At 37.4% G+C, this 21,270-nt stretch overlaps 1 protein-coding gene across 6 annotated transcripts in view; it reads left to right on the top strand.

Moving 5' to 3' along the window:
* DCAF6 (DDB1 and CUL4 associated factor 6) overlaps positions 1–18,351 on the top strand; it is a 93,920-nt gene extending 75,569 nt beyond the window's left edge. For all 6 annotated transcript variants that reach the window (XM_065649687.1, XM_065649520.1, XM_065649758.1 and 3 more), the window contains 5 exons: positions 6,184–6,322; positions 11,864–12,020; positions 13,568–13,656; positions 16,176–16,281; positions 17,910–18,351. In XM_065649687.1, the coding sequence (XP_065505759.1) occupies positions 6,184–6,322; positions 11,864–12,020; positions 13,568–13,656; positions 16,176–16,281; positions 17,910–17,974 (556 nt within the window). In that variant the 3' untranslated portion in view covers positions 17,975–18,351. The remainder of the gene's footprint in view (positions 1–6,183; positions 6,323–11,863; positions 12,021–13,567; positions 13,657–16,175; positions 16,282–17,909) is intronic.
* Positions 18,352–21,270: the final 2,919 nt, after the last annotated feature.

Here is a 21,270-nt window from a genome sequence, read left to right on the forward strand (position 1 = left end):
TTGACAGGTGATCTCTTAAAAGACTTACCCTGAGTCCTATATTTTAAATGCCTGCAGGAAAATAGAGCAGGCATATATTTCTTTGTCTTATATTCCAATTTCAGCTACAATTGGAATACATGGATTTAACTCTGCAACTTTCTTATAGGTTCATGTATCTGTGTACTTTTTATACATTAAATTTCATGATAGGCATTCGTTCTATATTAAACATGCTTACTATGGAGTTCTTTAGCTCTTCAGCACAGCCTATGGGAATATTTGTTTCATAGCACTATTTATTTAATGTAAAAATGAATTATGTATTCAGCACAGAATTTTTTCTCAGTATATTTTTCTCTGATTTTCATTGTCATACTGCAGCATATCAGGTGAAAATTTAGAACTGTTTTGTAGCTGAGAACAGTTGAAATATTGATTGCGTTGGAAGGCCAGGACATGACTTAAGAGTGCATTATGGTAAACATCTCTTTTCACATGATCAGTATTGAAATGACTTGGACTTTAAGGTAGAGCCAGTGTGCTGTTAACATGATGGTTTTGCCCTTGGTTTTCACAGCAGTAGTAAGTATCTTCTCTATGTTCAGAGACTTCTAAAGGAATATGGTCATTAAGTAATTACAATCAGAAATATAACCAAATCTTGATATTTAGAAAAGGGATCTATTTTTTATTTATATGGTGGTTGCAGATAACCCCTGGCAGGCAGCTCAGCCCCACACAGCTGCTTGCTCACTTTCCTCCAGTGCGATGGGGAGGAAAATCAGAAGGGTAAAATAGTGAGAGCACTCATGGCTTGACATAAAGACCAGTACAATGGCTTATTAATTAGTCACCATACTGAGCGGGATTTGACTTTCATTTGACTTTCCTGCACCTGGAGAGGAATAACCCCAGGCACCAGTACAGATTAGGGGTTGACCTGCTAGAAGGTACCATTGCAGAGAAGGACCTGAGAGTCCTGGTGGACAACAGGGTGACCATGAGCCAGCAATGTGTCCTTGTGGCCAAGAAGGCAAATGGTATCCTGGGGTGTATTAGGAAGAGTGTGGCCAATAGGTTGAGGGAGGTTCTCTTCCCCCTCTGCTCTGCCCTGGTGAGGCCACATCTGGAGTACTGCATCCAGTTCTGGGCTCCTCAGTTTAAGAAGGACAAGCAGTTACTGGAGAGAGTCCAGCAGAGGGCTACTGAGATTTTTAGGGGTCTGGAGCATCTTTCTTATGAGTTAAGACTGAGAGAGCTGGGTCTGTTCAGCATAGAGAAGGCTGAGAGGGGCTCTTATCAATGCTTATAAATATCTCAAGGGTGGGTGTCAAGAGGATGGGACCAGACTCCTTTCAGTGGTGCCCAAAGATAGGATGAGGGGAAATGGGCACAGACTGAAGCACAGGAGGTTCCATCTGAACATGAGGAGAAACTTCTTTACTTTGAGGGTGCCAGAGCACTGGAACAGGCTGCCCAGAGAGGTTGTGGAGTCTCCTTCTCTGGAGATGTTCAAAACTTGCCTGGATGCATTCCTGTGCAATCTACTCCAGGTGTACCTGCTTTAGCAGGTGTGTTGGTCTAGGTGATCTCCAGACGTCCCTTCCAACCCCAACCATTCTGTGATTCTTTGATGATAGCAGCTTAAGACATGCGGCTGGAATTCTTAGGCAGAGCATGGCAGCTGGCATGTGGATTTCTCTACATAGTCAATGAAGAAATGACCATAAGACATCAGAGAAAGAGGTTCTAAATTAATGGTTATAAGCCTTGGGTTCCCTGTGGTTGTTTGCAATAGGGAAAATAGTTCAAATGAGAAGACAGCAGCAAGAGTGGAAAAAAAACTCCAAACTTGAAAGAACAGAAGAGAAGAACCCGGGGTTTCTGGTACTTAGCAAAAAGAGACAATGTCTGTGTGTATAAGTAAATTTGGAAACTTAAGAAGTGACAAAAATCCTTAATACTAGAGAAATCAATTCCGAGCTTGATACTCAATACAGAGCTGAGACAAGAGGAATGGAAAAAGGAAGAAAGTACACATGAGCTTTACAGCCAACTGCTGCAGCCTAGCTCAGGAGATGATCTGTCTGAGACAATGGTGTTTGGAAGATGCAGGGTTATCTAGGGTACCTGACTAATTTAATGGCAGCCACTACATCTGGACCTCTAATAGAACAAAGTTTGTAGCAGAATTCCTGTAGATTCTTTACAGATTCAGTTGATGGATAATCGTTCAATTTTCCCTCTTTTAAAAAACATATAATTAATTTTGTCTGTCTCTCTTCTAACTAGTAGAATATCATAGTTGTTTTAAAACATGCAGGGCTACTTAGCCAGAAATTGTTGAGTAACATAGATTGGGAAATGAGGTATGCAGCTTTCTAAAATAAAATGTCTTTTTTAGAAGTGCAATGTGTGGCATATTGTACTTTAAGAAACTAACTGGTTATTTAATTGTGTAAATTGCATAGATATTTGTTAAAAATTCAGAATTTCTAAACATACAGAAAATGCCTTATGTGACTCTTTTTTTTAAGGCTTAGCTTACATGTTTACATCTTTTCCATTTCTCTCTGTGTGTAATACATAGCTGTGGATAAGTCTACATCACAGGGTATTTGTGGTTTGGGGCTTTTTTTTTTTTTTCCCCTCAACCTATGTTTAATTGAAAGGATATAATGGCTTCACTCCTAAATCCCTGTTCCACTCATCTGAAGCCTAATAATTAATGTTTACAGCAATTAACTTTGAAGACTTCAAACCTGGCTGACAATAAGGGGAGAAGTTGTGCTCTGGTTCATCTCTATCTTCTTACTTTTGAAAGTAATATTTAAAACATATCTTTCCACAAGGCACACTCTGTTGAAGTAATGAAAGTACCAAATAGCATCTTGGACTCAATCTTACTAAAACTGTTAATACACACATCAACTCTATTGTAAGATGTTGCACTAAGGTACCATAACATTTGGCAAAACACACTTGAAAAGGCTTTATACCTGCAAACCTGACAGTAGTACTGAATTATTCTGAAGTCAGAACACTACTTACCATATGAGGGCATAACTAAAACAAAGTTCAGTTTTGTTGGCTTTATAAGACCTAACGTTTTCTGTACCATAAAATTAATAACATTAATCTAGATCCAACAGTTTTCAAGCATCTTCATTATTTGATGCCTAAATGTGAATGCATAATAAAACTGTATCAATTGATGGAGTTACAGACACAAAGTGTGTAAATTACATTATCCGACAGTTTGTACTTGAAGAGTACACAGGTTGGAAGGGAAGCAGCTGCTTACAGTCAGGCTTATCTTAGGCTGAACTTCAGAACAGTACAAATTGCACAGCATGCTTCTGTATCTGCTGATGCTCCAAGTGATTAGGCTACTGCCTAAGTTTATGCTGGCACAGACAGGTGTTGCTTGTCACAAATACAAATGAAAATTAAAAATCCACGGAACCAAGTATGTTTGAATTTTTAATTTTTGTTTGTTACTTAAAAATGTAGAGAAAGTCTGTAGTTATGGAAAAAGTAATACGTCTCAGAGAGAATCCTTTTTCCTGTAATGTTCTTTGTTCTGAAGTGTCGTTAGATTGGGCTCATATTTTTCTCTTCTGGAGAAAGCTTGCCTCTGCCAGGTTCCTGCTTTTAGCAGTGTGTTATTAGAGTGCCTGGTAACAGTATCACAGTTGTAGCTGTGTGTGCTTGGCTGCATTCTCCCTGTTGAAGGTAATCACCAGCTTTACAAGATAACAAATATCAATCCATTCACACCTTTTTAAAATAAGGCCCAAAATCAGGTTTTTAAGTTCAGAGCTGAATTTAGTTGAAAGACAGTTTTTACCAAAAGCTGCTTCTGTGCTTCTGCTTTTATTTAAAAATGCATGATTCTGACTGCTGAATAGTTTTGAGGGGTTTTTGTAATATCTGCATTCAAGCCTAGGGGAGATTAGAGGAGGAGATTCATTTTTCCAGAGGTGCTAAAATAAAAATTATGCAAGAAGCTACTTTAGGTTACCAGTTAGTTACTTTAATCCCATGTTCTAATCCCAAGACTTGCTACTGCTCTCTAGCAAGTAACCCTTCTGAAAAGAGCTGGACAAGCCTTCTGCTTGGTCACTTCTAATGATGTTTAACTCATCTTTTCAACTGCGTATCGTTAATTAATTAATGTGGATAACTACACCAAAAATACAAATGGCAATTATAGTAAGTGCTAGATGTAAGGCTGGCAGGTGTGCTTCAGAAGCCAAAAGGGCCTTACTGTGCTGTCTGCTGTTTCCAAAGCTGTGTGATCACTGATAGTGTTGGTAGCAGAGTAGTTGTTACAGGATTCTCATTTTTACTTTCTCAAATAAAAACTTCCTTTTTTAAAAACAAGTCCGAAACCAAATATGTACAAATAACTGTTTAAAGTTTCTGTGTTTAATGCAGCCTGTCATGTACATGCCACCCTTCTTTTTCCTTCACATAGATTTAAACTGGTGAAGAGAATAAATCTGTGATCTTCAAAGCACAGTAGATTAAGAATATGGGCTTCTTTGTTTCCTCCTTTGTATGAAGACTTTGTGAAGAACCCTCTTAAATCTGTAGAAGATTAAAGTTGAGACTCCATATATTATAAGGACTAACTAACAAATACAGTATGTTTATTTAGTGTAGTATAAGAAGGAGGAACTAGAATATTGCCCAGATGTGAGATTTCTGAGGGGATAGAAAACTCTTACAACGGAAGCAGTAGTAGTCTGTTTTTTTCCGGGATTGTTTGCTAGACAACTTCTAAGAAATGTATTATAATAAATAGTCCACTGTTAAGTTGATCTGTTGGCTAGTGCTTGCAAATCTCTTCTAGTTTCTATAAAAATAAGTATTAAAATATCTTCTAAAAGCTTAGCTGAATTAGATGATCTGTCTTAGTATGACAGGTTTTGTTTGGTTTTGGTTTTTTAATCTGTATTAATGACTCATAACTTGCATTAGTTTTCTTTCTTTGCCTAGCTGTAGGATAACACTTTGTTTACCTTAATTTTTTTGGTCCAACTTTCTCCTATGACAACAATAAAACAAAAATCTAAGCAGACCACTGGCTGTGAGAATTAGTTATGAGTAGATCTGGTGGGGTTTTTGCTGGAAAAGAGGATTGTTGCAAGAGTCTCCAGGATCAGTGACTAAAACATCGAACCACATTACTTGTGGACAAATTCAAGTTACTAGCTTTCTGGTAGTAGTGTACTGAGGTTGCAACTATATTCAATTCTGGCTCAGTTTGCTCTTCAGGATCATATAAATTCCTGTAATAGCTTCACTCCTTGCATTCTGCTAAAATCTGTAGCTTGAGAGTGACGTTCCCCTTGGACTGCGTTCAGGACGTCAAAGCCAATAGCAACCCTGACATCAATAAAAGAAGAAAAAGAGGCTGCAGGTGCTGGGATGTGACAGTTTGGTTGTAACTGGGATTATGAGAAGCTGGGAACTTAAGAGCTAAACAGGAAAACTTTGGCACCAGGGTACTTTAACAGTAGATTACTGGAATTAAACATTCATAAACCAAAAAATATCATATAATATAGCTAATTTTTCTTTGTTATTCTAGGAAATCTTCAGCTGTATCCCTCACTGCTAATGTATGGGATAGCTGCTACAATAGTTGATCTCAAACCATCTCTTGCTTTAGTAGGAACTTTTTAAAGGCTGTCTAAATCTTGAGTCTTGTCGTACAGAAACAGTGAAGAGAAATACCTTTAATTAAATTTGACGGAAAAACCAAATCACACTGGAAAGCTCACTAGATCCTTAATAACTTTTTAAATTTTAGAAACTTTTGTTTTGGCATAGAATTTTCACTTCAGAATTTTGCTGCCTCGTTATGTATGGGTGGAGGATATCTCTTATCACTGAAGAATAAAATAGCATGTGAATTTTGCCAACAGCTGAAGTTTGTTTTTGTTCTTCAGAGAGGGAATAAGATGTTGCATCACTTGACATTCCACTGTCTTGCATGCTATTATTGTTCTAAGCCAGGATGGAAAAATTAAAGTCTGTAATTTTACATTTGGGATGATGTTGATGTCTCTTCCAAAGTTATGGAGAGGGTGTTTTTGAGTGCCTAATTATTATTTTATAGTCCTTTTGATAGCCCATTTCAACGTTTAGAGATGGACTTTCAGTAGTGTTCTCTTTGTCTGCGATTTATAGACGATCTGCTGTTGCCCGCATTCAGGAGCTCTTCAGAAGGAGGAAAGAAAGAAAAGAAATGGAAGAATTGGAAACATTGAATATTAGACGTCCTTTAATAAAGATGGTTTATAAAGGTCATCGGAACTCCCGAACAATGGTACGAACTCTTTGTCTCTTTTGGGAACTGTAGAGATTTTAGGGACTGAATCTGTGTAGCTGCCGCATTGATACGCTTGCCAAAAAGGATATTGTAATGTATTATAAGCACTTTTTCTTGTATATTCAATTGGAAGTCATATAAATTGCTCTAAGTGAAAATTAAAATTAGTGTAACTCATGTCACCGTGCTAGGCCTTTAAGTTTTCTTGAGTTTAAGACTCTCTCCCCTTAACTTCCTTTGAAATCTTAGGTATTTTTCTTCTTTTTCATTTTGCCTGTCAGCTTAAGTGGTATAAAATGAGCCTACCTTCAAAATTATGATTTAATCTTCACTTTCCTTTCCAAGGTCTTTAAAGTTAAAGATTAAATAATAATTTTGAACAGCTTGAAAGGGAAAGTGAGGATTAAATCATAGCTTGGATGAGCCTTGACATCTCTGAATTAAAAAAAGGAAATAGTACTAGTTATTAAATTGTAATCTGTAGTACCTATAGATACTCTTTTTCATACATAATACTGTATTTTAAGAAAAATGCAGTTACTATGTTTGTAAAGCAGTGGTGAGAAACATGAGAAACAAATGCTGTTCTCCTTGCTATTTGTGTTCGTGGTTTTTGGGGTGTTTTTTCCCCTCTTTACAGTATTTTGAAGATGTAAAGTTCTGAGTACTAGATGGTATTTTGTAGTAGCAGGTGTATTACTCTGGAGATGATCTAAGGAGTTAGTCCCTCTACCTCCAAAAGCAATTTTCTGGAGTTTGTATGAATGGCTTTGATTACATGGGGGGAAATGCTTCAGTAAATGCATATTTCAGTCATAAGCAACAGGGCTTAGAATAAACTTTGATTAATGACGAGGAGTTTTGCACTGTATTTCAGAAATTAATTTTAATTGCTTGAAAACCCATTAGTTTAAAAGTCATAGCATCAAGCACTTTGTGGTTGAGAGATATTAAACTTAAGTTTGCCTAAGTGGTCTTAATTCAGTCTTCATCTGCATATGTGTTATCCTACAGATTATTTCATGGAATTTGTTGTTTGGCTGCTTTGGGGTTGGTAGTTTTGGTTTTGTTTCACACGAGCAACTATGACAAGGAATGCACACAATGCAAGATGATGTAATTTTATCTGTTGGTTTCTATGGTGGCCAACTTTTTTGTTACAAATACCCTATTTCCTGCACGGCAAGGGCTGATGGTATTTCCCTTGTAAATTTGTGAAGGAAACAGCTTAGAGAGGTCTTGTTTCCTGCACCCCTGAGCAGCCCAGGGATAAAGTTGTCTTCTCAAGTACATGAACTATTTTAATACATATATATATATATATATACACACACACACATATATATATAAGGCAGATGAATTAAAGTTGTGCAGACAAATTGCCAATTTAAGTCCTCAAAAGTAAGGAAGTATCAGAATTATTCAATCTTACATTTTTTTAATAAGTAAGCATATTTTAAGTGTAATTATTACATTATCAGAAAGTAAAAGACAAGTAGCATTATCTTGATGTTTGCTTGCACCATTGGCCATCTTGGAACATTTTTAGGTCCAGCACGCAGATCCCTGCCATTTAACTACTCCAATGGTGTTACTAGAGTACTAGGTGTTACCATTTTTTAATGAAACAGACCTGAAAGTATGGCACCACGGAGTGTGATGGTAGTGGAATGAAGGCAGGGGGGGCAGGGATTTCTTGTTTCTCTTTAGCTCTTGGATGAAAAAGATGCTCTTGTGAGCCCCAAATCCCTTTCTTTTTCTTCAAAATTTGTCTTTTGCCATGTGGCTTCAGTTCTTTGTCTCTCCTGTCAGCAGTTACGTAAAAGAATACAAAGGAAGCAGGAAGAAGTCATAATTGAGAAATTAAATACAGACTTATTTATAATTGGCGATAATTTAGATGTACTTTAACAGAATGATGAAAAATCTATATTAAGAGATATAAGGCAAAAACTGCAGAAAGATGAATATATTGGAAACACATCTTTCACTACAGAATCCAGGAATGCAGTTTCTCTGGCTTATTTTTAGATATCAGGATGACTTTATTGCAGTGACTGCAATAATTGGTACATATTATGTACAAAGATTTAGCAAGCCTGAAATTTAAAACTGGACATACTCATTCTGGAAATAAAGAACATATTTTTAACAACAGTAAGGGTTCAGCTTACTAATATGATTCTTTATCATGGTGAGTTTTTAAAAATCAAGATAGCTGGGGCAAAGCACAGAGTAAGGCAATGTCTCTGTCCTTTTCTCCAGTGCATTTTCTGAGAAAACTATGCAAAAAGATAAGGATGCAGGCACTGTCCTCTTTGGAGCTTTATTATGATGTGTTGCCTGGAAAATAATTCTATAGTAGAATTCTTTGTATATGGTCTCAAACTCAAAATTCTGTCCCTTATGCTGGAGATATTCATAAATACTAAACATTGGACCTATCTGTGTGAACCCTGGAACCTACTGCATAGGAAACTTCTGTTTACATAGGTATCACTTTCGCTTGGTGTATGTCAATTGAAAGAGTCAGCAAGAGGTACTGGTAACTGTTTAAAGTGTAATCTTGTGTGCAGGATTACATTTAAACTTCCGGACTCTTTTCTCCAGCATAAACATGGGACTATTGTGGAGCTTTCACCCACACCTTGTGACTGAGGTTTGACTGTTCTTGAAGCAATGTCCCTTCTCACTCTGCCACCCCATCTAACCTCTCACCCTATAGATAATGTAGGACAGCAATGGAGAACAATACTGCTGCTTAGCCTGTTCCTATTTGAAAAAGTTTAACAAATTTTGATGTCCTACTCTGAGTAAAATCAGAAGTGATTCCTGAAGAAGTTTCTAATCATTAGTGAAGGAAGTGGCCCATTCTTGTTTCTTCAGACTAATTGTTTGGCTTCATTTGAGTTGCATCTTTTTAAAAAGAGAGGGTAGAGAGGTCTTGGCATGGAAAGATTATTCTACATTTAACAAACCTAATAGTTGCTTCTTGAAAAAAAACATTCTAGGGTGGCTTTCTTTTTTTCTCAGAAATTGAATAAGCCACATTCTTTCAGGCTGTAATCATAAGGCTATCTTGTGTGTAACAGGTATAGAATTATGTCCACATTATATTTCCAGGAAATGGATATCTGATACTACTGCCACTCTTTCCTGGCCTGCAACTTCTCTGTCATTTACATGATTGTTTTTATTGTAATGTTACTTTGTTCCATGGAGCAGACTCAAGGAGTCTGAGTTTTCCAACTGACTTAGTAAATATGCAATTAATAAATAATACAGCATTTACTACCCAAGTAATAATTTATAAATAATGTTTAAGAAATAAAAATAGTGAAGTCTAGTATAAATAACAGATATATGTATCCATACAAAAATGTAACTACTATGTATAAATGATTATCAGATCATACATTATTCTTATAATCCTATGACAGTATCATATTTTGGAGAGAGGGATGGGAACAAGGAGAAGAAAAAAGTTCAGATTTATTTACTCACCTGTCTCCCAAAGACTTTTGAAGTCAAGTACAGGTCAAGCTAGCTATCTTGTCATTGACTGTATCTGCTATGTTCTTTAATTCTCAAAATCAGGGACAAGACAGTTTAGCTATTTTGAGGGGCAAGATGATCCTTTCATTAGAAAAGTATTCACAGCATTATTAGCAAATGTGTATCCAGAACAATGATACTGATGAGACTGTGAATGTTTATGGAGCTTAAGACAGAAGGTTTAAATACCTACTGAATTATAGCACTTCAAGGAAAAAGAAATAGATGAGGTAATAACCCACTATATAGTATACTAGCCTAAAGCATCAGCATGCTGTTCCCTAAAACCCCCCTTTTCCTCTTACCCGGAGGATGTTGTTCCTCTCTTCATTGCATGGAGAGAAGGAGCAGAGGCTGTCCCTTGATGGCAGGGGCAGAAAGGCAGAACGCGACAGGAAACCTTTGCCGTCTCTGCTGAGACGGTCCCCCTGTTCCGAAGGAAACCTTCCATCAGCTGTCCTTAGTGATGCTGAGGCTTGCTGGAGCAGCTGCCAGAAGGGAGCAGCCCAAGCATGCACTGACCGTGAGGCACCATAACGAGCTACACAGCTGTGGTGAGAGGTGGCTGGTTTTCTGGAAGCCTCCTAAAGGCCCATGGATCTTGCTGCAATGGCCTTCAGTCAATGGCACGTCCAGCCCAGTTGTGTTCAGGCACAAACAGATGTGCACATTTAACTCAGGATGCTGTGTTTGTGAATTTCCTCCTATCTTTTCTGGTTTTTGAAAAATTCCTGAGTAATTTGGGCATCTTTCAAGTAAAAATTATTACTGTGTTATTCTGGGAGGTGTACGATTTCCTTCTTCAAACGTACAGTTCTCCAACCAGAGAAGTCTTGAGTGTTTTAATTGCACCCAATTATAATCCATGGTCAAACTACTGTGTTATCAATAACATTACAGAAGAGTTAGCTGTAGTCCAAAGCCAAAGATTATCCAATTAGAATTTCTGATGAGTATGTGATTTAAAAATTATAATAATTTGTGTGATGCTATTCCAGTCAGTGCAAACTAAAACTCCATAAACTGGCTCAAGATGTTAGAATGACCTTCAGTGTGAACAGTAGACCCTCAAACAACTCACTGCCTTTGCCCCAGATAGTTTTTATCTTGCTCTCTAAATTTATACACAGCAACATAAAAAAACCGTAAATAGGCCATATTGGCAATGTATTACATGTACTTGTTGCTGATAGCATGAGAACACTACTGATACATGACAAATGTTAGCCATATCACTTCAAGTATTTTGCAAAGGTGCTCATGTGCATCAACAAAGTAATGATGGGAACAACCATATAGAACAGAATGCATCATTGCAGTGTCAAGAAAACTCTGGTATTATTGGTTCCACTTGCAGGGAGAGATGCTTCTACTTTAATCTACTGTTACTGTAAATAGCTGAAGCTAAAGGGTGGCTTCTACCTGGATGCCTTTCTTGTTCGGTGGCTTTGGACAAAGAAGTCTTAATTCTTATCTGATGGAAGATAGAGGGGGGAGAAAATTTCCTAAGTTTGATATTTGTGACCCCTTTTTATCTGTCAGACCTAGATAATTCCCACCCCTCAGTTTTCATAAGCTTCTGTCTTGTCTCCTCTTCCTCTGTAAATGGAAAATCCTCGCCAGAGATGAGCCTATCATTTACTTTAACTTACTGAACCCTTCCCAAAAACTGTTTCACTTACCCATCTCCAGTATCATTCTAGTCATTTTGGAAAGTGGCAAATCTGCTGTCATTTGTTTTGAAACTGCTCAGTCTGCCTCAGCTGCTCTCCCTTTTTTTCTGCTAGCAGCAACTTTGCTCTGGAGTCTTTAGCTTTCTGAATTTTATTTTTTGATCATTTTTCTTTTAATGCTTCCTTTAAATTTTCTTGCATTTGCAGAGCTCTTACTTCAGAGGCAGTGTTATTGCAGAAACAGGAGTATTGTGTTTGTGCTTTCCAAGCTAGTCTTATAAAGTAATTCTTATTTTTGGTCTTACTGCAGATAAAGGAAGCCAATTTTTGGGGATCTAACTTCGTCATGAGTGGTTCAGACTGTGGCCATATTTTCATATGGGATCGACATACTGCTGAACATCTCATGCTACTGGAAGCTGATAATCATGTAGTGAACTGTCTTCAACCTCATCCATTCGACCCAAGTAAGATGATTTTCATTTACATTTTTCACAGTCTGCATATTCGGGTTATCTGTAGTAAAGCATTTTAAAGATCAGTCTGAAATTCTTTGTTCAATAGAGCATTGTAATGATTAATGAACTACTATTAATTCTTTTCCCATACAAATTAGATAATACTGCTTTTAATTTTGTCTTTTACTAATGACCTTTGGCCCTTATCAATAACATCTTGGAGCGAAAATATTACCGACTTAGTATTTATAGGAAGTTAAGATGTAGTAAGAAGAATTTCCATTTCTTGCTCGCCTCAATGCATTAAATGTTTTCTGTGACACTAATAAGGGAAAAATGGGGTCACTGAAACGCCAGCAACACTTTGGGGAGTAGATGTTGGAATCCGGTCTCTACTTGGCCCTGTTGAAAAAATTGATCGAAGTTGGTATCTCAGTCTCACTAACTTTGTGAGATGACAAGAATGCATAAAATTCATAGAAATTCTATTAATTTGTGTTTAGGGGAATATATTTATACAAAAGATGGACCAAAGTAGTAGAAGGTATCATATGTTGTCTGACATGTAGATGAAAAATCTGAACCATTCTGCAACTTTTGACACTGTAAGAAAATATTCACGTTACTTCTTTTCTCATAGCTTACATGACTATGGAGTAACAGTCAGCTGTAAATAAATAAGCAAATAACATTATAATAGTACCAGAAGAGGCTGGGCTCTTTTTTTGGACACTTTGTGGAAACATGGAATACTGCCCTACATTAGATAAGCCTTGAATTTTTAAATGCTTAATTGAAATTGTGTTCCTGGGCATATTTGGAGTGTGTGGCTCGGTTGGTGACTCCTTCTGGAAGCACCTTGCAAAATGCCCTGTAATTTTACTGATTTCTTGATGCAGTGCGACTATCCCCCTGTCATAGAGAGACAGTAATGAAGAGGTCATCCTCGTTGTAGGACAGTTAATCTTGTAGAGTTTTCCAGTTACTGAGATCTTTCTATGAAATTTTTATTCCCGTAGTGGTTTTGTGCAATGATCTAGAGAATGTTTTGCAACTTTTTGTTTTCCGTATTTTAACGAGCATCCATAAGAGCATACATTGCTTTTTTATATTTGAATATCAAATAAATTTACATGAAATACACCGAAATTATCAAATGTCAAAATACATCTTGTATCCAAGTCTACAAATCCTAAGGCTTTTTTATTATTGCATATACTTAGCAGGCCATCAGCAGAAGTACATTAGTAGTGGCTGGGTTTATTCTTACTTTTTGCTCCTGTCTTACATATATTCTGGTGCTTTTTTAAAATTTGAAAAAGGAGGCTCTTGATGTTTGCATGTGTTTTCTGCATATATGTATATATTAAAAATATACAATCTATAGTTCAGATCTCATATGGAGACTTAGTAATTATATAGCTGTATGTTCAGTATGAGAACTGACATTTGCAAGTAAATGCTTCAAGTGAAGTATTTTTCTTCAACTCTGGTTAAGTGCAGAAAATACTGGTAATGACATAAAACATTTAATTTAAAATTACTATTACTTCTAGTTTTGGCCTCTTCGGGTATTGACTATGATATAAAAATTTGGTCACCATTGGAAGAATCCAAGATTTTTAACAGAAAACTTGCAGATGAGGTAAGAACCTTACCTTCTTTTTCACTGTAATGTTGCATCTGCCAGTTCTATAAAAGCTTTTGGTCCAAATTACTGATATTGAATTAACAGTTATTTAATGTTCAACAAATGAGCTACAAATAAAGAGCTGCCCTTTATAATAGCTAACTTTAATATCATTGGCAGCACACAGAGGCACTTTGTATTTTATTAACTCTCCTAGAAATTATATTATGTGATCTGGTATTATATACATGACAGAAGTTGGAAAAAGTATAAACAGTCAGATATAGAAGGAAAACTGGCAGGAATTGAGAAATGAAGTTAGTACCTGTCTTTAAAAAATAATTTAACTGAAGGAAACACAACAATATATAGAACAGGGAGTGCAAAAATCAAATGTATTAAATATTCTGTGACATAAAAGGGAGTTAATGTTAAGATTGGAAATTGGGAACTTCATGGAATAAAGCAAACATTGCAAGCCAGATCAGTTACAGAAGTCCATATGTAATGTTATGCAACACATTGTTTTCATACCCCCAAAGCAATAACAATGTATATAGCAATTGGTCTATGATGATCATATAGTTGACTGCTGAATAATCATATTTTAGTGATTTACATAACATAATTTATTAGAATGTTAGACATTTTTCTGTAAGTAATGTATTAGGGCAAATTTGGTTGTGGGATTGTTTAGGGGTTTTTTGTGCAATCTCTTGGACAGCAGGGATATAGAAGACTGGGGATTTTTAATTCTTATTTTTCTGTATTAGTGTTACATATATTTAAAACAAACAGAAACCCACAATCCTTACCCACCAGCCCCACAAACCCCTGAAAAAATACCCCAAACCATCTGCTTGTCAGTTTTGCACCTTTCCCGTTATTTTGGCAGAAGTAGCACCAAGCGAAGTGATACTTCTTTGACTCTTGTATGATAGTTTTAATCTATGACATGTTTTGGAGCCTTGGACTTTAAAAATATTGCTAAACATATGTGCTAAAAGTAATTATTGTAGTGATACTTTTGTTACTTAATTTTTAATAACAACAAATTATTTCGATATTTAATTATTTTTTCTTTAATATAAAATGTAGAACTTTCAGAAAATTTAACTGCAGTATGGTTTGTAGTTTTATATGTTTTGATTTTAGTTTCATCCTTGTATTGAAATACCTCTGTAGAAGACAGGAGAGGTTCATAGAAAGAAAATAGTTTTCACCACATTAAGTTTGGCTAGAGTAAGTGTCCAACATACCTAAACTGAATTTTCCATAGAAGGGAAGGTCTAGGGACAAAGCATTGTATCTGGGGAAAGTTCAGTATAGACATAGAACTGTACTTAAAATTAAGAGAGACCATGACCTTAGTGAGTTGGAAAAGACAGAGGGGGTGGGAACAAATCTCTGAATAGGGAAAAAACATCAGAAGCAGCCTGCCAAAAGGGTGTTACTGGTGGTGCACTGAGAAATAGGAGGTGAAAGAGGAAAAAATGGCAGCCTGCTGTCTTCTCATTTTGCTACTTTTAGGAAGTGATCAGGTGTGCAAAGTGCCTGGTAGACATGAGAAAGACAGAAAAGAGGTGCTTTGGTTTGGCTAGGAGAAGGCCACTGCAGACATTTGCAAGAATTATGTCCCTCATGAGAGGAACAGGCTTGAGAAGGAGTTTCAGGGAGAAAAAGAAATGCATTATTTTCTGGCCTTACAGCAGCTGGTCTGGGAGGAAGGACTGAATAATGGTCAGAACTTGTCTCCATCTAAAGCATTTTTTATGCTTAGTGATAATGAAAGAAAGTAGTCTAAAAGCTGAGAGAAAAGCTAAGGTGTGGGATTAGAATTTAACAGCAAAGCAAGAAGGATGGCAAGGAGGTGCAGGAAGGAAAAAAGCAAAAGATCTACAAGTATTCGTTAGTGGTTTGGTTTTTTTCCTTGAAACTAAGACAGTAGGAGTTGCCTCTTTCAAGTTATTTAGAGGCAAGGTGTAGGTCGTTCAGAAATAATTATGGAGCTGAAAAATGTTCCTGAAGTGGGATAGAGTAATTGCTAGTGTTCCTTGGATTTTTTCCAGAAGTTTCAAGCAGCATGAAGGTAGGCGTTTAGGGTAACCTCATCTCTTTTTCCTTCCTACATTCTTGGCTAGTGCTGGTGCTAGGACTTCGTTCTCTATAACAGTTGCCATCTGTAACAATACGTTCTCTCATCGGTCCTCCTTATTTTGTGCAAGATCTCATTTCCAAAAGGTTTTCTCAGTTTCTCATCTTAATATCTACCATGCATGTGGACAGTGGAATGATGATCTTACTAGAATATTCCTTAGACCATTAGCTATCTGTAGGCAGAGTCCAGACTGGCTTACCACATACAAATGGAGTAACTATATTCAATACTAATTATTAAAATATTGCTCCCTTAGTGTAATTTTGGACTCCGTAAATGCCTTTGCATAGGAACTACGTACTTACAAACCTGTGTTGACGCAGTACAATTTTATGTTTATTTTTAATGCTGGTTTTTTCCCCTTCCCTGCCTCCAGGTTATAACACGTAATGAATTAATGCTGGAAGAGACCAGAAATACTATTACTGTTCCAGCTTCTTTTATGTTAAGAATGTTGGCTTCATTGAATCATATAAGAGCAGGTAAGAGACTTCTTGAGAGAGCTTGTCCACCACATTGGTCTATGAAGTAGCAGATGGATTGGGGAACCATCAAGATCTTCAGCTGTTTGCAGCTACACTTGGGGTTGCTGAGAAGATTCAAGGGCTCTTCCAATGGTGTCTTAAAAGCACTTAGGAATTGTTTCTTTAGTGTGAGACTTGCAACACTTTTGCAGCTGTTATTTTTTACCTCAAAACAAAGAAAAGAGCAAAATATATTTTTAGATATTACCATGCTATCCATCCTGAAATAGCTTATTTGTAATTAGTACTAATTAGATGTTGAAAAATACTCTCTTTTCTAAGGAGTGTGCTTTAAGATGAGTGCTGTGTGATGGGAAAGCTGTTGGGAGTGAATGGAATGTGTCGTAAGATAAACTGACTGTCATGGTGGGCTTGGAATTGTCTGGAGGTGAAGGAGCATGTGAAGATACTGGACTGAGGGAGATACTAATGAAGCTGCTGGCAGCTGTTCCTGGGGCAGCAGGTACTAGGATATCCCTTCAGTGAAGGGGCAGTTCCCTGGGGTCTGAGCCTGGTGATATATAAGGGGTTGTGTGGAGAGTCACTGTTGGGAACTGGTGCTCCTGGGTGTTAGTGCTGATGCAGCTGACTGCAGTGGGTCAATACTGAAGATGCAGGACAATGGGGAGACATTGTACTGGGTAGGAAGAAAGGGGATGAAGTTTTGGGAGGCTATACTGTATGGGGCAGAAACCTAACAGAACTGTAGATAAGGGTGAAAGTAATGGTAAATATTGAATATGGGGACCTCGGCACTGGCTGAGGAGAGTAGTAGGCTTGTAGTGATGAGGAAGGAGAGGAGCTCTGCCTGGCAGCAGCTGCTGCTCCCCTTTCACCTCTCACTGATCTGGGAGAAGTAGGGAGCCAGGAGGAAGCTACTGGATCCAGCTCAGCGCTGTGCCTTAACACTGATGTAAATGAACACATTAAGTTTGGGTTTTTTCTTCGTTTCTTCTGATTTCTTTGGAATAAAATACTCAAAGAACTGCCCAACTTGACTTAGAACAGTTTCAGCAAAATATCTGTGTTATGGCTGGGCGAAGTATTTCTGAACCTGACAGTGCATGTTGTTTGAGTGATAGACATTCAGCCAATCATGTTCGCTCACATTTTTGTATTTGTCTTTCTCTAAACTTTTACATCAACAGGTAATCTTTCTAATGTATGCAGTGACAGATTGATTCCCCAGCTTTCTGAAATATGCAGATTTCTAACTGCAGCTATTCCAGTTTTAGCTCCCCAGAACAGTGTTTCAATCCCTTGTATTCACCATCTCTTTTTAATATTATGCTTGCATTCATCTTTCCTGTGCTGACAGCCAGCCAGCAGCTACAAGATTTTTCCTTTTGTACACAAATTTCACTTTTATGCCTGGAAATCCTTTAGGGCTTTTCTCTTGTTCTCCTTTCTTGTGGTGACATGTCTACCCAATCTCTGCTGTCAGTCCATATGGACTTTCTTTGCTCGTATAATCCACAGCCACTGTGCATTGTGTAACAGCCTAGGGAGAAAGTATGTTATAAATATTTACCAAAAAATGAAAACTTTAGAAGTTCTCATTACTAAATCTTATCTATGTCTTACAGACCGATTGGAAGGTGACAGATCAGAAGGATCTGGTCAGGAGAACGAAAACGAAGACGAAGAGTAACCAGCAGTTGTGTGCAAGCACCTAGACATTAATGGAATTTGTATAAGACATTAATTATATTTTTCCTTACAGAGCTTTAGTGCAATTCTAAGGTATTGCTTTTGGATAACCTAACCTTTTGTTTTTGAATGACTGTGTGCATGACTTTGGGAGAGTGTGCAAGTAAAATAAGCAAAAATGTTTTTAAAATGTTTTGCCATGTATGAGGGGTGCTAGAAGATGCGAAGTGCAATATTTTCCTTAACCTGCAAATGTGGGAGCTTGGATCAATGTTTTAAAGTAACTTCCATTATAGTAAAAACGTTGGTTCAAATACATTTCTATACCTGCTGTTTGCATGTTTGTTGCTTTCTAATTAAAAGATTTGGTTGTTTTAAGTAGTTTCCTGTTTTTTCTTTGTGCAACCATTGGTTTATCACCCTGTAACTATTAATGTAATGCCATTGCTGCCTTCATTTGCATTCTTTCTTACAATGTTTGTGAAGTGACAAATACAATTATTTCTAACAGTGAGCACTGGGATCCTCTGTGATTTTGAGACCCCATGCCTCTCAGTTCTTGCTTTTCCATGGGCATAACCCACACATACGTATGCAAAACTGTCTCTGCATCAGTCTTACTGTAGTGCCACTTCACATTCTCCATGCTTGAATCTGCAGTGCTGGTGAAATAGTTGTGTAGGTAGCAGATATATCTCAATTTCCATTGGATTTAGAATAGAGAAAATGTAGTAGAAAGGAACATGATTTGAAAATTTCTGTGCATTAGTTCCTAGCAGTAATTATTTGGGAGGGGATTTCAGTCCATGTGACAGGCTCTACTCTTCCTCTATACATTTTTGGATGGCAATGGGGAAGAGGAAGTGAAGGAAGGAAAGCGGAGCAGGGAAACAAGCAGCTTTACTCAATGGCTGTTCTTGCCGAGGATGGCAGGTGCTGAGAGGCTCCATTGGAAATTACAGCATGTCAGGAAAATTCTAAATCAGGTGGATGAGGGTACTGGAGGCTTCATTACCCTGTTATCATTAAAATATACATTCACCACATAGTCTTCACAAACTTTGCTTACATGAACCAAAAAAATTCCCCGTGCCAAATGAAAAATAGCATTATCACAACATTTGAATATCCTGATCCATAATGCAGGCAGGCTGAAAGGGCTTGGGGAAGGGACATAAATCACAGAAATAGAGGGAGATGGGAAAACTAAAACCATTTGAGGAAATGAAGAGAGATTTGTGAGGGAAGAGAAACGGGAATTATATGGAACTCGACAGTAACTGAAGATACTTGGGCAAGGGAAGAATAACATGAGGGTAGAGGAAAAGTGTGAGGAGATGGATAGGGCAGTTGCTTGCTTTTTTTAAAAAAAAAAATAGAAGATAAGAAATTACTGAGGAAAAGCAAAGTATAGAAGCTTTGAAAGTGATCCAGTGAAGTGAATATAGGAAAAGAGAAAGTAACTTTGGAGGAGAGAAGGTTTTGGAGACAGAGGGTGCTGAGAAGAACTGAGGTCCCAGTACACTGGAGCATTGGGGAAAATGGGAAACTTCACACCCAGAGGAAGTTGGTGCAACTGAAGGTGGAAATCTGGTAAGTGTTTGAGAACGTATCTACCGTGAACAAGGGAGAGTGAAAGAAGTCAAGGTTAACTTGATTGGTTGGTTTAAGGTATGGAGTGAAAGTAACAGCTGATACGGATATTTGTCTTTTCTGGTGACACAAGAATGACTAAGTGGCCTTTTTGTTGGGGAAAGGAGAAAACACTAGTTTTCCCTCATGACGTAACATGTTGGGCAAGCATTTTTAGACCAGCAAGAAATAAAAGAATGCTTTATGATTTTGTGGTACACCCCTTTGAGGAGGGGGGAGTACAGTGGTCTAGAACTGTTCGAACCTTTCTGCTCATAGCACTTCATTGAGCAGCGTTTTTACTATCACATAAATACAGTGTACTTAGTGTATATATAAGTAGGGTTGTCTGCTCTACTTTAGCTGTTAGCAGTAAGAGGTATAAAGCCTTTTTTCTTTTCTGAATGGCATCTGTTGCCACGGTGGACCTCCTCCACAGCCTGGGGTCCTGAGTAGTTCAGTCAGTGAAACACAACACCACAATGTTTGATGTAGTTTTTAGGTCCTCCATGGATGATATTTGAGATGTATTAGCTTCCAAAAAAGAAGGACCATGGTGTTTCTACAGAAGCCTGACTCTTTTTATTTAGAAATTATTAACTTTTGCCTTCTGAAAGCAAATTCTCAAGTAAGTATATAGAGAGGATACCCTTTGTCTTCACTACAGAGGTTTTATAAATCATCACTGTGGATGTCTTTGTTTCTAAAAATAAAAAAGCTGCTTCTGCCACTTTTGCTTTAGTCGTAGTAGCAATTGCCAGCAAAGAGCACACAATATAAAACAAAAGCAACAATCTTATAAATGTCTTTTTTTTTCAGAGTTCCCCAATAAGCATGTGCCAAAAAGGTCTCTTATTTATTTAAAGGCTAAATATTAACTTTAATTCCAGATGCTTAATTGTGGATTTACTGATTAAAAGGAGAGTCGAATCTCAATAAGAGCAAAATTTTAGTATTTGGAAGATTTTTCAGACTTTGGTGAAGCGTTTCAAGCATTTTTTAAATAAAATTAAGGTATCCATAGCGTTTGAGTTTGTTTGTTTTATGTAAACATTTGGGCAATGGGCTGTGTCTCAATTCCTAGAACCAGTAATAGGAGCTGTTGGCAGGAGCAGGAGAGATGCTGGTCAATTAGTTCTAGAGTCTGTAGCAGCAAAAGAAAATTTTAAAATGTTATTCAAATGTCCATAGAAGTTAATGAATAAGTAATAAACCAACCCACAATCTGAAACCGCACAATTTTAGAAGCAAATCTTACGATCTGGGTCTCATTTCAGACTGGGGGCTTTGAGGTGGGTGATGTTGCAGGAGCTCCCTCTAGTGCCACCACTCGTGCCGCATTTGCAGAAGCATCTGTCCTGTGTGCAGAAACAACTACCCGGGGATGCGCAGTTCGCTAATTTGATTACTGCCATAGTGATGCAAGACTTAAGATCATCATTCAACTTTTCAAGTAAGCCGATGAGAGGAAAAGATCAACAAGCAACACACCATAATGCCCCTGTTAAGCATCAATTGACCAGTTGATTTAGCTGTCCACTAAGCGACCTTTAGTTTCTGATCACAATAGTAATAGCCCAAATTTGATGGATAGGGCAGTGGGGAAGAATATGGGGAGCACGTTATATTCCTGCGTTGCAGACTGAAGATTGTACATATGCTCAA

Source organism: Caloenas nicobarica, chromosome 1 (genome assembly GCF_036013445.1).
Source record: "Caloenas nicobarica isolate bCalNic1 chromosome 1, bCalNic1.hap1, whole genome shotgun sequence".
NCBI lineage: Eukaryota > Metazoa > Chordata > Aves > Columbiformes > Columbidae > Caloenas > Caloenas nicobarica.